The sequence below is a fragment of the Cupressus sempervirens genome, chromosome 9 (genome assembly GCF_028749045.1).
Source record: "Cupressus sempervirens isolate cs-2001-9-10 chromosome 9, ASM2874904v1, whole genome shotgun sequence".
In the NCBI taxonomy this organism is placed as follows: Eukaryota; Viridiplantae; Streptophyta; class Pinopsida; order Cupressales; family Cupressaceae; genus Cupressus; species Cupressus sempervirens.
In genome coordinates, this window is record NC_143126.1 from 749,558,514 (window position 1) to 749,576,810 (window position 18,297).

At 34.5% G+C, this 18,297-nt stretch overlaps 1 protein-coding gene across 4 annotated transcripts in view; it reads right to left on the bottom strand.

Moving 5' to 3' along the window:
- Window positions 1-18,297, bottom strand: part of SNF4 (sucrose nonfermenting-like protein) — a 54,180-nt gene that overhangs the window by 6,912 nt on the left and 28,971 nt on the right. For all 4 annotated transcript variants that reach the window (XM_089801926.1, XM_089801924.1, XM_089801925.1 and 1 more), the window contains exons 6-9: window positions 9,538-9,627; window positions 1,776-1,910; window positions 944-1,088; window positions 497-670 (exon numbers count right to left, since the gene is read on the bottom strand). In XM_089801926.1, coding sequence (XP_089658052.1) covers window positions 497-670; window positions 944-1,088; window positions 1,776-1,910; window positions 9,538-9,627 — 544 coding nt within the window. The remainder of the gene's footprint in view (window positions 1-496; window positions 671-943; window positions 1,089-1,775; window positions 1,911-9,537; window positions 9,628-18,297) is intronic.

The window sequence follows — 18,297 nt, forward strand, 5'->3', positions numbered from 1 at the left end:
TTCAAAAATAAAATTCAAAAAAGATGTATCATAATCAAGAAGAATAAGAAGAAATGAGAATCATAGTCAAGATATTTGACACAATAAAATAAATCATTGAATGACTGGATCACGTACAAAAAAAAGAAACCCAGCATTGTAAAGCTCAAGCTCCTATTAAAATCTCACAGTAAAATATATAATTACTTAGCCTAAGAATCAATACTCACCAACTTCAGCATATAGATTTTCCAATGCAGTTAAGTTCATAGTTTACCAAAATTGCATTCATCATTTTGAAATTTTATTATCCCATGAAAATTTCCAGTGCATGGAGCTCTTCAGAAAAGTGATCCAGATGAAGCTTACCAGGCAAGATACACTTTTGCCTCTTCTATAAAAATACTTGTCATGCAATTGTCAATTAAAAACATCTCTATATTTCATTTCACTTAGTGGGTTACAAATTAAAGACAAAACAGATTAAATAGCTTATTCGGAATCAAAAAAAGCTGACCTGAAAGTAACAGAGAAAGAGCAGAATTTAGAGATGCATTAGGCCGAAGCATTTGCAATGGGCGACCACCAACTTCTCCAATTTCTGGAATCCATGTACCAGCAGGAACTTGAGAAATAGGCTGCTGCATAAGTGGCAGTAAACTGGAAGCGTGTCTGAAATGCCTGCATATACCTGCAAATTTTACAAGCACCAAAACAATTTTCTGTTAACAACAAAACAATCTAAATGCAATATTAAACAATTATTTGCATGCCTACCTTAATAATAATGACATTAAACACAACAGCATGAGAACGTTATAGGGGATTAAAGAAATCATATTAAAAAGCCATACTTTTAATGAGAATATTTTCTTTCGACTTGGTTGTACCAGACATATCTACAATGAAATTTAATCATGGTTGATAATTTAAAAGACCAGTCTCAATAAGCAGCTAATCTTACACTTCAAGATTCCAGAAAGTGAAGCAAGGTGCAGTATCTGTTGAGATGAACCATCCAGTGATGAAGAGTATATTACAGGCACCGTAGCAACCTCATTCTGCAAGATCTTTTGAGCAACATCCTTCAAAGAATCAAGAGGACTTACCTGCAAGAGCCCAGGAAGAAGATTATAAGGCAATTTATTTAAAAATTAATTTTCTAATGCCATAAAGATAACTATTATTAGAAAGATCTATTGAGATTGTTCCATTTAACATCTTGCCACAAAGATAACTATAATTAGAAAGATCCTATGAGTTTGTTGAATTTAACATCTTCTAGAGTACAACAAATGTTTACTAGCAATCAACATGAAAACATTAAGCAATTATTCTCTTTAAAAAGTGCAGTCTACATGCATATACTTATAACTGCATAATGCTTTTTATTGTTCACAAGGCAAAAGTTGCATAAAATGAATTCAGTCCATTAAAAAGACAAGGTAACCTAATCCAAAGTTATCATTCTCGAAACCAATACAAACTAACTAAAAGAGTCAAACTGCATTAATTAGCATACTGATCAAGATACCAATATTAGCATGTTAGAAGTACCTGTAACAATTCTCGATTAAAACAATTGAAATAAAATCTGTTATATAAATAAAACTACAGAAAGATAAAAGATTTCGAAAGATGTGGATCTGTGAAGTAAAATGACAAGTTACTTATATGAGTAATAGTAGGCAATCCACAATGTCACTCATCAGATTATCATAAACAGACAGATCAAAGAAGAGGGGAACTGCAGGAAATGCTAATTTTGAGTAAGAAGATGTACATCATCTACTCACATACACAAGAGGTCTCCAGTACGGTAAAGTTGATGGGTCCATTTGTCTGTTAATGAACATCTTTCGATCCTTCCAAGCAGCAATTGTATGTGTTTCAAGTTCTTCCTCTGATAGCATTGCGCCATAATTTCCAATCTATAACACATTAAACCAGCTACAAAAGATTCAGCATTTCTAATTCAATAAATATTCATATTCATAAAAGCATAAGGTACAGAGTTAAACCAGCAAGAAAAGGTGACAAAGATCATGAAGTTTACTGTAAGAAAAAACAAATGCAGAATAATTCAAAAAGGTCTGAATGTGTATGCACAATGTAAGGAAACAGGATTTCTAGCTGGCATAAAACCTTAGCTTGATCATATTATGCTTCAAAATTCTGCATCATTATATTATACCAAAGTTATGCAAAGATTTGTGAAATTCAACCATCACAAGTCTATATGGATTAAATGCCATAACGCACTCCGGAGTATTAAATTCTCAGTAGACGGAAAAAGCACTAAACCTTTTCCACTGAAAACTCAAGAGATTAATCAAAACTAGAGACACCCAGTTCCAAATGACCAGTGATATTTTGTCCCATGAGAATTAAAAATTGATTAGCTCATAGAAGTTATTAGAAATATTAATCAGAGTGGTTTATTGGAAAACAAAGAACATTTAAAAGATGTAACTACAATAAAGGATAAAACATTGGACATGACCTACTCTACCCACTAACAAAGCTTCTATCATAAGGTGAACAGGAATTTCACTATTTTGTATTTGTCTGTTGTATCAGATAAGAGAATGTTCTGTTGAAGTATAGCATCAATTGAAGTGATATACTCGTTACATTGAGTATTTGTATTCATGATTTATATGAACATTGTTTTATGTCTTATATTATTGATAAGAATAATATATTTACATATATATTATATATGATATAATATATATTATACATTATATAATAATATATCACATATATGGTTAATATATTAATATTAAATATATGCGTAAAGGTGAGTTATACATATAGTTAACTAAAGATGATTAACTATAGGAACATGTCTCTTGGAGAGACATGTCTCCTCTTCTCATATTTATATGAGATCCAAATCTGCATTTGAAAAACATCAATCACATTGGCAATGTTACTACATTTGCAGAAATGATCCTAGAAAAACAACATGGTATGAGAGACAAACTGCAAATGTATTGAAGGAACAAGTAAGAGGAATATTGGAAATGTTAAATGGAGCAAGTGTATAAAAATTAAGTTAGTAAAATTGGCTTCTTCAGATTTTATATTGAAGTTTGTAAATAATGTATCATCCGCATTGTTGAGAGAGGCAAGAAGAGATTGTGCTAGTCGGGTGAGTCTTGGACTGAGAATTTGGAAATGGCACTCAATTAGACCTCTGAAGTGACAGGTAGCAGAAGAAAGGTAATCGAGGATTTATGTATCTGAGATTTACGCTGGAGGTTTGAAATATAATTTTCAGCGTTTAACATAATACAAGGGAGTTTCAATGTCAATGGTTACTGGTTGACTGTGTCTTCTGTCATTCACATCGACTTCTTTAAATTAAAAGTACCATCAGTCACATAAGGAAGAGTATTGATATCTTGCAAAGGATTCAAGTCAACATAGAAGACACATTCCTCCTGCCAAGTCAAATGTTCAAGCCAAGCGCAGGACTCATGGGCTGAGAAATGTGTTCACACTAAAGTTGGATAAGGTGAATACTTGATCACCAGGGTGGAAAGCACACTCATCAAGATAGGTCAGAAGCCGATGAACTGTGGTAGACTAGCTCTATGAGAGCCTGTATCAATGTCATTAAAGTTATTTGGGAAAATAATGTCAATGCGACTAGAGTGTCTTGATCTGGTGATGTCTGATCGGGCATGGGATCTTTTCTAGGATGCCACTAGAGATTGAGAGAGTATGAGTGGGCTCCAAGTTGCCAAGCCGCTACAACTCTCGCATTCATCACTTGATGTCAATTGGTGCAATTCATGAACCACTATGGAACACTTTAGCCTGCAAATATTAACCAAGTTAGGAGTAGTGTCAGAAGAAGAGAAATCATTTTTGGGAATTCATAGGTGTTAATAAGAAATTGGCGCCGCCCACACTTGAAGAATAATCAATTCCACTTGACTTACGTGTCATATGTGGTAAAACAAAACAAAAAAAATAGACTGTGGAAAGTCAATTCAATAAAAACTACAAACTCTTGATTGTTTGGTTAGAGAAGTATCATACGTATCAATATATCACACAACCTAAAAATGGGCATGAAGAGGATATACGATAATATTAAGAAGATAAGAAGTTAGTTAAAAGAGAAGCGGGTCCTATCTGTCATAAGAAGCATCAGATCCCTCACATACATATTAAAGTTAGAATGAAGGGACACGATTGTGATAAGTAAGGCATCCATAAGCAGGAAGTTGCACACACGTGAAGTTACATTTCCTAGTAATTTGTCTGGAAGTTTTCCCAATTTATATTCATCTGTCCTAATGATAAAAACAAATACCACATAAACTAATACGAAGGGAAGAATATATGGAACACAAATTCGCCCTTGTACACAAAGCGATAGTGATGGTTGGTGGAGTGATAATACACGTATTGAAGTTAATATATCATTATCGAGATCGCTTCTAAAGGAATAATATTTGTGATCACTAACATAGAAGTCTCTATACATATTTAATGGACTGAAAGCACAAGCACCAATGGATCAATAGGTGAATAAGGGTCATCAGACCTCATGTCGAGGGAAGAAAGGATACAAACCAATATCCTATGGTTTAATAAGGAAAAAATTATTACGGTTCCTACATAAAAGAAATACAATCACACCCTTTCTGTTTAGTCCACACACCCACAAACAACTAGGCTAGCTCTACATTAAAGGTAAGTATAATATATCATTGGTTTGTATGAAAATGGAAATAGTATGAACATATGAATATTAAATTGATTACATTATATAAATAAGAGCAAATTATTATTCAAGAATATTATTTGGATAAATGATTATAATTTAATATTAAATGTTCTTTTAGAAATAATGAATCAAGTTCTTAGTGCCAGTATAGGGACCATGCATATTTTTGTATGTACTATGTATGATTATATGTCAATTTAAAGTTGGAATAAAAATCAATGTCATAAAATGAAGAGTTAATGTTATTTTTAGTAATATGCAGGAGTTAAATTACTAACACTATTAATGTTAACAATCTCTTATTACGTTATTTGTATGTACGATAAGAGCCATTGGCCTTGATCTTTTCCTCTAAGAATGTTATTGCAAGAAAGAATAAAATAAAAATAAAAAAGAAAAAAGAGGAGATTGAGATTCAGAAGGATTCTACCACATCCGTCAGAGGGAGTAAATAAAGGGTATAGTTTTGTCAACCCTCAATGATATCAATCATATTGATTCAAAGGGAGTAAACTAATGTTGTGATGGAATCCTCAGTGATCGATAAATTGTAACAGTCAAGAGGGCTGTAATTCATGCAACTATGTGAATGGACCTACACCTTGTGTACATAATTAAAAAGTTGTCACTTTAAATTAAACTATCTACGAGTCTCTCTTTGATAAATGAAACTTGACGTATGAGTTGTAGAGTCATTCAAGTGGCACAATCATATCTCAATCAAGATATTGGTGTATTGTGGACGAGCTTGTGTTAGCATATACTATTAAGCTTAATGAATGTTTGAAGCTTCAATGGATGAAAAGAGAAAGTTGGAATTTAGAAAGAAGTCGTCAAATTTGATGTGATGTAAAAGTGTTCAATCATATAAGAATGGGAATTTTACATTGTGAAGGGGAATAACAGGCAATATTTCATTCCCACTTGAACCATCCTTAGAAAATGAGATATTCCATGACCCTCATGGACAGATAAGTACTTGTATCTTTTACATTTATCCATTCATTTATTTGTAATTCTATACATACTATAAGGGTTATTTGTTTTGATCTTTTCCTTTATGTTTTGAAGATGTTCTTACAGGAAAAGAAAGTTGGTACTTTACACGTGCTAACAAATATTGTGCAAACTCAATCTAATGATAGTAGCTCCAAAGACCCTAAGGTGCAATCCTTTGTTAATGATATCTTCTCTATGAGGAGAAGTTCTAAGTGAAATTCCTTGTAATGCATTTTTTTGTGAGATAATGAGGTTAAAGACTTTGTACCACTCTTTCGCTAGGTTCATGGTGGTTACTATTTCACATATGATGTGTAATGAAAGGCGACGATCTTTTATTGACATATATAAATAGAAGGTAACCATTATAAGATTATGATCTTATAAATGATAGACCTGTTATCATGGTTCTTTGGGCCGGATTTTGCTGGACACCATGATAACGAACACATAGAAGGTAATCTTTGTAAGATGACGATCTTGCAAATGATAGGCCTATTATTATGCCATTTTTTTGTTCCGGCTACGCGGGAAGTCATTGATAATGAAAGCATTATGATTACTCTAAATATTGTTTCGGACAATTAGAGATCATAACATATGTTATGATAGTGTCCATAACATTGTGATTGTAGTTATTTGACAAGTCACTATTTCAGAGTGTTAAAGTCTGATAATATGTTGTGTAGATATCCTTGATACTGATATCTCATAAAATCTTTTTGTCACTTCTCCCTTGCTAAGAGAGAGTGTTGAAGTATAGCATTAGTCGAAGTTATATACTCATTACATTGAGTATATGTATTCATGATTTATATGAACGTTGTTTTATGTCTTATATTATTGATAAGAATAATATATGTGTGTGTGTGTGTGTGTGTGTGTGTGTGTGTAATATATATATATATATGTGTGTGTGTGTGTGTGTGTGTGTGTGTGTGTGTGTGTGTGTGTGTGTGTGTGTGTGTGTAATATAATATATTATATATATTATACATTACATAATAATATATTACATACATGGTTAATATATTAATATTACATGTATGCTTAAAGGTGAGTTATACATATAGTACTATAGATGATTAACTATAGGAACATGTCTCTTGGAGAGACATGTCTCCTCTTCTCATATTTATATGAGATCCAAATCTGCATTTGAAAAACATCAATCACATTGGCAATGTTACTACATTTGCAGAAACGGTCCTAGAAAAACAACATGTTCATCATAGACTACATTTGTCATAATCAAAGAGATCATAAACTACAGGGAGGAAATGACATGTCAAATTAAAGATCAGTAACAAATGTGTTTCAAAAGATACAGAAGCATATAGCAGAAATTAAGGTAATCCAAAGCACTGTTGGAGATCAAAGTGACAAAATTACAGAAAGGATTAGCAGCATTTATAAACAAATAAGAGAACTTCACATTTTCAATGTAACATATAACAGAAATGCTCATTGCCTGGGCAGCATAGCTAGTGAAAGGATTCAATGGCTGTCGACAATGCTATAGGTAGCAAACACTGAATCTCACTTTCTTTTTATTTCTATTTCAAAAACCCCCTTTTATTTTAATAAAAACCCTAATTTTGGTTTTAAGCTGAAAATTGATGTCCTGTCCTCACTTCATTCTACTCTACCAAATTCATATAAGAATACACAGGTTACAACAGTGATTATATTTTTTTGTTTTTGGTTCAATTTACTTATTTAAAAAAATTATATTTTCAATACAAATATCAGCACCATGCCAGATCTAAGGCCCTGATAGATATAGCTGAACCCATATTTATTATTTATCTGTATAGAGATGGAGACAGACACCTACTCAAATTTCTCAACGTTAATGGACGGCAATATGACTTGAAACTGTTAAAAATGGTTTACCTTTGATTCTCACTAAATACCACACATGGTCTTACTATCGCCAATGCACCCTTAATCTCTTTTACAACCAACAATAATAACAAAATCTAATGCCATATCAAAATCCTTGAAGTTTGAAACTTCCAGTTGAAGTTTGAACCATGAGAGATGAATTCAAATTATTGCTCTACCTGTTAAAAACTTGTATCATGAATATCATACCTCAATCATGATATATGTGTCTCTGTTATATACTAGTCACTGCTGTTGGTGCTGTCATGATTAAATTTATTTCTATCATACTGCTGTCATTATATTTATTGCTTCTGTTACAATACTGTCGTGTTCTACTGCTGTTACAATGCTGTCATGGTATATTTAACAGTCCTTTTTTAATGTCATGAATGATATTTGTTAAAATTATAAAACTCACTTTGTCATGAGGGACATCTCAGACATCCACAGCTACCTCAGGGATGGCCAAATATTCCTGTGCCATTTCCTATTACTGCAGCGCATTTCAATGATTTAGGGATATTATGGAATGGCTGCACCATCCCACTGAACCCAAAACAGCATTGGGCAAAGGGGAAAAGGGTTTGAGGGCTAGGAACACAGATAGAAACAAATTAAAGCATGTCTCGTTCCACAGTTCAAATATGATTTAAAAAACTGGAATAAAATTAAATCAAATATAACTATATTATAAAATGACAGAACATACAAAATGGTTGCTTTATGTCATTTGTACACTGATGAAGGAAAAAAAATTCCCTCCATCACTAAACTTTCTTTAATATGTGCGATGGTGAATTTTTCTATGTTGCTTTAATGTTAGCGTAGTGGTGTATGAACTTAGTTGCTTTTATATGAATAAAAAAGGAATCAAATTCTGCTTTATGTTTCAAATCCCGATGCACAATTTAGAGGCATTCTTGAACACTTGTCATGCTGGGTATCTGATAAACGTCATTATAGAATACGGAAACAGACATGAAATGCTGGATGGCAAGGGTTAAGTTTCAGGGACAGATGTCTGAGGATCATTTTTAGGGACAGTAGGGGTTGTGTTTCAGGGACAATAGAGGGCCATTCTTGGGGGACAGCAATATATCTGTCTGTATATCTATCTATATAGAAACAGAGACAGGCACATACTCAAATTTCTCAATGTTAATCTTACTCAATACCACACAGTGTCTGACCATGGCCAATGCACCCTTAATCTTTATTGCAACCAGAAATAATAACTGAATCTAATGCCATATCAAAAACTTTGAAATTTGAGATGCTTAGTTGATGTTTGAACCATGAGAGATAAATTCAAATTATTGCTGTAACTGTCAAAAACTTGTATCATTAATGCCATACCTCAATCATGATATATGTGTTGCTGTTATATACTAGTCACTGATGTTGATGCTGTCATGATGAATTTTATTGTTGTTATTCTGCTGTCATTGTATTTATTGCTTGTAGTGTTCTGCTGCTGTTACAATGCTGTCATGATATATTTAACATTCCTTTTTTAATGTCATGAATGACTTTTTCAAACATTATAAGACTTGCCTTCTCATGAGGGACATCTGGCCATACCTGGGATTGTTGAGGGATGTCTCAGCCATCTCAGGGATGGACAAATGTTGCTGTGTCATTTCCTATTACTGCAACGCATCAATAATGTGAGGATATTATGGAATGGCCGTGCCATCCCACTGAACCCACTACAGCATTAGGCACAAGGAAAAGGGTTTGAGGGCAGGGAATACAGAAGAAACAAATACAAGCGTGTATCATTCCACAGTTCAAACATGATTAAAAAAAACTGAAATAAAATTCAATCAAATATAACTATATTATTAGATCATATCATAAAAAGTACAATCACCCGTACAAAATTGTAAAGATCTTCTTAAGTTGGTAACAATTTAAAGTACCTCTCTCAAGATTGTTATGAAGTCTGACGCACTTAGCATGCCTACAAACTCTCCCTTCCTGTCATCCCATAAAGGAGCCACTGGAATTCCCTGCCAACAGTAGAATCTTAGGAGAAATTACGATATAGTCCAGATGTAGGACTGCATAAAGCACAATATGTCTATAAGAGATTCCAATTTCAAATTCATATTCCACCATTGAATATAACAATACTCCAAAAAAATTATGTAACGCCGCCATATTAAAATTTCACATAGAAGTGTCTTAGAATTTTGATTTCTTGAAGTTCTAAGTAATTTTCCAACAAATCTGAGAGACTCCACACATTCCATTTGGCCATTTGAAGCAGGCCACAGTTGTTTAGAATTAATGAAATTAATAAGGGATGTGGCAATCATGCATTGACTTTGGCAGATTCCAAGTAGTGAAGCAGATAGTTAAACGTTAAATAAACAGGGAATAAGCAGTTGCATCTTCATTTACTTTAGCACCAACTATTCCAGCTGTTATAATTCAGGTTTAGAATGCATTAGGGCCGGCCATTGGCAATTACGAAGTGGGTGCAGCACTCAGTATGTATTGTTAAATTGTTGATGGCTACAAGACATTGTCTTCCTTTGACTGGGCACTTGGGTCTTGACTGCAAGCGGAGTTCAGTGATACGATATCACATTTAGCAGAACTGCACTACTCTGAAAACCCTCAATCAATTAATGCTCAAACTGAGCAAAGGCTTAAAGAAAAGATCAAAAATTTATTAAAAACATAGACATAATTTTGTCTTTAAGTTCTCATTTAAGGGCCATGGTAATGGTAACTTACTATGTAATAGCAAAAAGCAGTTGTTGGTCAAAAAGAAGCAGACAAATGTGTTCATAGCTAACAAAATTTCAAATGCTCTTTCCTTATAATAGATTTGACCAACATTGACTTTGGACTTCAAAAGGCGCCCATGTATTGACAGGATTCCCAACAATTTTAGTCAACTACAAAAAAGAACTATTGCTATTTCTTACTCTCAAAATTTAAAACTGATAATTTTCAAGAGAACTGTGAAAAAGTCATCTTCAACATTAGTTATCTTCATTAAGCATTTAACATTAATTATCTAGCTATTGTGCCAAGTAAACAGTGAGCCTTATTTGCTTCGCACTGATCTGAGATTTTTGCCATATTACTGCTATGCTTAAAAGGTATAGATATATGAATGATATGTTACTCCTTATAGGCATATTGCTGTATAGATGACAATGCATGTGTTGCAGATCACACAGTATTCCAATAGATTAACAGTTTTACAATCACTAGCAATGAGAACTCTCTTGTACCAAATTGCATAGCTGAATTGAGTTAGCAACCAATAATCTTAATAATTTAACCTTGATTGTAAAGAGGATCACCTCTAACTCACTGGATGTCAGCCACATGCTAACCAAAGCTCTATCACAGAAGGCATGAGATAGCACATGCACCACCAATTACACAACAAATTCATGCAGCAAACAGCATTGAATCTTGTGGAAATAGTGTTCATAAAAGCTTCCAAACAACTATCATAAGGCTTAACACCTGTATGGGGTTATATAATAAGTACGTTTTCAATGTCAATGCTTTAGAAGATCTGCAGCAATAATACTGCCGACACTGCATGGCCTTATTTCTTGACTGCAGTCCAATGCACAACGTGATCTTTATCACAAGACACTGGGATGCAAGTTACTGTTATGGTTATTAACCTATTTGTAATTGTTGAAGTGTGTTATTACAGTTTCCGTTCACTGATGGCCAGGCTTTTATTCAATTATCACTGGCTATTGTTTTGTATCTCTAACGAGAAAATAACATTACAAATTACTTAATTCTGAGCTATTCTTTTATAAATCTAATGGTTGTTTTGCTATCTAAAAATATATTTGAGAAGCATCTCTCATTTCTTGTAGACAGCCATTCTATATTAGAATAAAAAGCTTTCCTTTCCAAGAAGGAAACAAGATTGAATTGTTAGCAATCCCATATTCAATTCTTAATCTTGTACAAACATATCGACCATATTCTTCGTGCATGTAAATGACTTATTAAAAAAACTTGAAATTGTCACTATAAGATTAGCATGGTTTTCATACCTAAACTACAAACATTCTCTACATTGGTACTTCTGAAACCAACTTATGGGAAAAACTCCTTGAATATTGTAGCAAAGAAAACACCTCTAGGAAATGATAAAAAAGAGGGTAAGAATGTAGCGTACTGCCAGTCTTGAACTCCTTTTGTTCAGTTATCAGGAGAATTGATAATAATGCACAGAACTTATGGCAAACTGCTGGGAATTCTGTTCTGTACTCTGTACGTTCCTTAAAATGCATGTATTAATTCTGTTATGTTCAGTAGCACTATATACAGAGATGCATATAAGTATCTAGTGGAATACTGCCAACCATGCATTTCCCTTGAGCGAAGAATATATCACACACAGAATGCACAAATTAATAATTTCTTCAGTTCTAGTTATCTTTCATATGCATCTCTCTTTAAATACTAACGGAAAAAACTCTCATGATTGACAAGTTCCGACAAAAGCAGAAAGACAGGGCATGAACAAGTCAGTATAATGCAGATATACAAATAGAGCCAGGGATTATCCAGAGGCCTGGTAATGACATGCCAGATTCAGATGTTCAAAGTGGAAAACATTAAAGCAACCTTGAAGTCTGTGTATCTTGTCACCCTATGTTCAGAAAACATGATGAGTTTACAGGCCAAATTCATCAGCACGCATACAAAAAACTTTTGCCTCTGCCAAACTCCTCAAGTATGACATAAAATGAATAGACTGACTGAAAAGGAAAATAAGTCAGCTCATATGTTATTAGTGCGATCCATCTTCTCCAACACGTCTCTAAGCATTGTAACCTCCTTGTTACATTCTTGATGTTTACAAAAATAGAATTGGTTGTGATTTACTGTAGTGGAGGAAGTGCATGATATTTACAATAATAGAATTGATTGCCAGCTACTCCAGTGTAGGAAGTGCATTTAGATGTCTAGTAGTAAATTCATTGCAAATCAAGTGTAACATTATTACATTAATATTCTGTCATCTTACTAAGTTCTTGTTAATTCCATTGTTGTGTCATAGCTTGGACGTTGTATCCTTAATAATTAGCAATTGAAAAGAATGCACGGGTCAATCTTTGCATGTAATTGCACCCACGGTAGATTTCTCAAGGGAAATTTGTTTTTTCTGTTTTTGTTCAATCTCAAAGGAGATTTGTTATTGGTGGTGAACAAACTCTCTTCATTTCATGCTCATTATCCAGTTCCCTTGAAGGAGCAGCACAGTAAATTAATTTCAAAACTAATTTATAGTCAAAACCTGCTTTCAAGAATTTAGCATTGGTATAGCCAAGTGATTAAAGGATCTGGTTGACATTAGTGCATCCAAGTGTTGACATAATTGTCTGTGCAAAGTTGTCTCTTATGTGCCATTAGCAAGACCAACAAAATCAAAAGATGCAGCTGCACTATTTTCATTGTAATCTAAGTTACCATGGTTTGTCCCTGCACCCCCTGGACCAGCAGATGTTTGAACTGTTTCAAAGTTTGGGTCCAGTTCAATGTCTGGTCCCGGCAGGGTGTGAAAATTTCCATGCTGGTTCGAGCCACATCATTTCTGGGCCCCACGGAAGGCAATAAAGTGTTTTGTTTGCAAAATTTAATGAGGTCTTTGCATACATGACCTAAAAGATGGTTGAAATGCTTTTGGTGGCCTCTCATTGTCACTTCTTGTTTCCAAATAGGTTATTCTGTCTTAAGCAAGAGCAAACAGGTGGTTGAGCAAGAATTTAGTTGTACAAGGAGTGCAAAGATTGATTTGTAGGTGTTCTTCATGTGTTTGTGCCTCATTCCTGCACATTTGCAAGCTTACAATGGCTGGAAAAGATAAGCTCTTCTACCATTTGCTTTTGTTTTAGTTCTAATTTTTTTTATTTTTCCATTTCTCTTTCATTATTTATAAGATCATTCCATTTTTTTCAGAATTTTTCAATTTATAAATTATAAAATGAACATGTATGTAATTTCTCGCCATAGGAAAAGGCACCGCAATGGCATCTACCTTTTCATCAATAGGCAATACCGAACAAAGAATAGAACCCCACTCTAACTCTCTTCTATGGAAGTATGTAGATATTATAAAACCCCATCCAGGAAGGGGTGCATTCTGTTGGAGATATTGAGGTTGTGGAGTAGAAAGAAATAGTTCTTATTATCGTGTGGTAGGTCATTTTTGTGGATACCCTAGAAGAGGAGTCAAGAAATGCCCTAGCAAAAAAGGTGCCCCTATACCAAATGAAACCGTGTTAAAATATATTGAAGAGTATGGGCAGCAAAAGAGAGAGGACGCAAGGCAACCGAACTCACTAGGAATAAAAGTAAGAAAAGAACAATGTGACACTGATAGGACAAACAAAATAAAGCAAAGGGTATTGGATGACTCATGGTGGAAACGTGTGGAATATCTCCTTAAGTTCACTGAGCCCATTATGAGCATGCTTAGGTACACTTACATGGATAGACCAGAGATATATGATGGCATAAACTCAATGCTTGAGAAAATCAAGCAAATTATAAATGACAAGGTGCAAGATCTGCAAGAGACCTTCTTCAAACAATTGCAAGCAATTATTGTTGAAAGATGGAACAAAATGACCACTCCACCACATTTGCTTGCCTATTCCTTGACACCGAAATACCATAGCTCTAAATATTGTGATCTACCAAAAAGGTTGCCACCCTATAGAGATATAGAAGTGTCTAATGGATACTAGGCAGCATGTAGAATACTCTTTCCTTTGATGAAATGAGAGATGTAATCACGGATGAGTATATAAAATTTGTGAATACTAGAGGTCTAAGTAACAATGCTCTTTGTCGTTGATTCAAGAAGGATGCTCATAGTTGGTGGTACCTCCATGGCCAAAGATTTTGAACATTGCAGCTGCTTAAAATCAAAGTTGTGATGTAAGCTTTATTTTAAAAAAATTAGCTCATTTTATCTTCAAAAGAATCTTGACTAGAAATAAATTTTAAATTTTTTATAAGATTGAATTAATTCTTTTTCAATTGTTTACCGTGTGTTGTCTTCATAGGTTGCTAGTTCTTCTGCATCATAAAGAAATAGGAGCACATATTCTTTCATCCACTAGGTGTAGCACAATAGGTTGCAATCAAAAAAAGCAGAGAACCTGGTATTTCGGCATTCAACTTGCGCCTTCTTTTGCACAAGAGTAAAGAATACAAAGAAGGGGAGACAAAGAAATGGGATGTAGGTATAGAAATTGCAGACTTGGATGCTTCCACTGCTCGGCTTACACTAGATGATTTTGAAGAGTTTGATGCCAATAACTTTGTTGCTGCTACTGCTAATCCCATTGGCCTTAGCTCTATCGATGAGTTAACCAACACCGGAGAAGAAGAAGATGACGATTGAAGAAATTAGAATATTAATAGATTTTTATTCCATTACTTGAACAATGAACCTGAAACAATGATACTTGAACTTGACGCTATGATTTATTTTTAATGTTTTGAATCTTTGATGTTGAACTTGATCACTATGATTACATGTTTATGGTGTTTTTGTTATTTAAATGTTTTTATGCTACAATTCTACATTCTAATTTGAACTCGTGCTTCATATATATAACTGACTAAACGAATCTCAAGACAAATTAAAAGCCTTCCATAACCAGATTGGAGATGTACACAAAATCTGAATTGGGGATAAAGTACAACTCTACTCATGCAAAGATACTTCTAAACTAAGCAAAAGGATCTTAAGACACTGTAGTACAGTACGTTTGGGATTGTAGATCCAAGAAGCAATAATGTTTCAGAATCATTAAGTCTATTTATCCAAAGATATAGTCAGATGTAAATATTAAAAAATAGCATTCATTTTAAGTTTCTATACTGAAAATACAGCAACTGGAGATGAATCTCAAAAAACAGTTAAGTGAACTAGATAAGGGTGTTGATCATAAGCAGATCAATCTGCCGGGCCTGTCCCCAAACAAGGCAAAGTTGTTCACAGAAGATTAGATGAGAAAATTATGCAATTGTGTCTGAAGAAATTAAGATTTGGAGACAAAAGGAGAGGTGTGAAATAAAATGAATTGTTCTAGAACCTGATGGCAGCTTTCAATTTTCTATGCTAATCATGCAGGAACTGGAGAAAGGTATTGTATTTTAAAGATAGTAAGAACTCGATGAGGACTGTAGGAGCATTGGCAGATCAATTTGAGGGGAAAGCTCCAGAAAAAGGCAATGTGTTTCTCAGAGCTTTAAAATAAAATGAATCAGTACAGAACCTCATGGCAGCTCTGGATCCTAAAATTGGACAATGTTCAGATCCTCGGGAACCTCAAGACAAGTGTAGGCATTCCAAATGGAAAATGTTTGGTTAAGCAAGAACCTGGTAGCAGCTTTAGATATTTGAAACAGAGACATCAGAACTGAAACAGAAATCTAGAATGAAAAATAATGTGTGTACCGTCCTCCCCAGAAGATGTGTCCACCAATCTGCAATAGCATCTCAAAGGAGTTTTCCTCCATTTGTGTCCATAAGAGTGGACTAAGTCGCAGACATTAATTTGATGGTAATTGCTTGTAGTAAAAAATGAAAGAGCATGTACATTTTATAGCAATTACAATGTTGATGTTTCATTAAGAAAGAAAAAATGACATCTGAAGTCTAAATTAGAAAGAATATAATCTAGCTAAATGGAAATTATTGACCATTAATTGATAAAATATTTTACTCAATACTCTCTTAGTGGTCAATCTGTCAACTACACAAAGTTGCCCTCTAAATTTTACAACCTTTTCCAAGCTCATAGACTTGGTGAGGATGTCTGCAGTCTGATCCTCAGTTGGAACATACTGCAATTGATTCAGTCCATCTTCAACAAGCTTGTGGATGAAATGACAATTAAGCTCAGCATACATGGTCCAAACTGCCTCACAAATTGCTTTAATAGTTCCTTTGCTTTAATTGAGGAAAGCGCTACTGCCCAATGCTTCTTGCCCACATTGAAGACATACTGAGATGTAGACATCTTGTTGTCAACAAAGCCTGCCTAGTCCAAGTCTCCAAAACCAATGAGTCTAGAATATTTGCTTCTGCCATACAGAATGACAAAGTCAAAAGTGAACATCACATATCTCAGCACATGCTACGCTACAACCCAGTATTCAGCTCTAGCAGCTTCTCATGAACCGAGAGATGTAGCTCACAGCAAAACTGAGGTCAAGTCTAGTAACAGTGAGATAGATGAGCCTGTCCACTAGTTGTCTTGAACACATTCATACACCATAGGTGACTACGATTTGGCTAACAACTTCAGCCCTTTTTCTATAGGTGTGGGTGCAAGTTACTGGACTCCTTACATAATTTGACTTGGAGATAAAGATGCTCCCTTTTGTCTACCAAACCTCAACACCTAAGCAGCAATGCAAAAGTCCCAAAACTATCATGTCAAAGGAATAGCACAAATTCTATTTGATTTGATCAATCAAAAGAGCAGAACTACTAGTGACAATTAAATTATCAACATAGATGACAAGTAGAAGAATATCAAAAGCACTCCTCTGAAAGCCTTGATCATAGAGGTACTTATCAATCTTTACATACCGAGACTAAGGAGCTTGTTTCAAGCCATACAGTGCTCCTTAGATACCTAGTGTACTTTATTGGTAACCTTGAAACATGGGTGCTACATTATATAGACTTCTACCTACACCTCACCATTGAGGAGTGCACTCTTCACATCTATGTGATAAACTTTACATCCAACGTGGGCTAAATGATGAGAACAAGCCAAATGGTACTCATTTTGGCTATGGGAACAAAAGTCTCCTCATAATCAAAGCTCACTTTTTGTTAGAACCCTCAAGCAAATAGTCAAGCTTTGTACTTATCAAGGGCTCCACCAGGCCTTGTACTTAACTATATACTCCCATTTGTAGCCAATTGGAGTGGAAGATGAGACAGAACACAAGTGTCGTTCTTTAGAAGACTATGTTATTTAGCTTCCATAGCATGTTCCTGCTCAAGTATTCCTTCAGCCTCTAAATAAGACTGCGACTCATAAACACTGTGAATATTAACCATGAGAGGAAAATTAATTGCATTACACTACTTGCTCTTTTTTAGCTAATTTATCCTCATAAGCTTATCATCATGAAGATCACCTATAGTCTTGGAAATAGCAAGTTCAACATGATTTAGATCTTCAAGTTCAACATGAAGATCACCTAAGGAAAGTTGGGTGGTAAAATGACATGCACAAGAGACTCCACAACTTCAGAATCAGAGTTTGTTAAATCCCTCCCATTAGTTGGACATAAAGGAAGACGAACACCCAAAGGTTGATCGTGGGTGTTCAAAATATGAGACAATTAGTGTTTACATCAATTAATCGATTATGCGAACATGGCCTTCTGACTCATAGAATCCAACCTTGAGTGCTCGGCATCTAGAATCCAAACATAATCTATGGAGCCGAAGACTTTCTAGTGAGTGACTTTGGGCTCGTTGCTAGACCAGCCTTCCTTAGCAGTTTGCTTTTTAACAATTTGTGTTGGAGACCGGTTTAGAAGATAGCTAGCAATATGGCCACTTTTGCCCATAATTTCTTTGGAACACTTCTATGTTCCAGCATAGAATGAGCCATCTCAATGTTGTCCAATTCCGCCGCTCA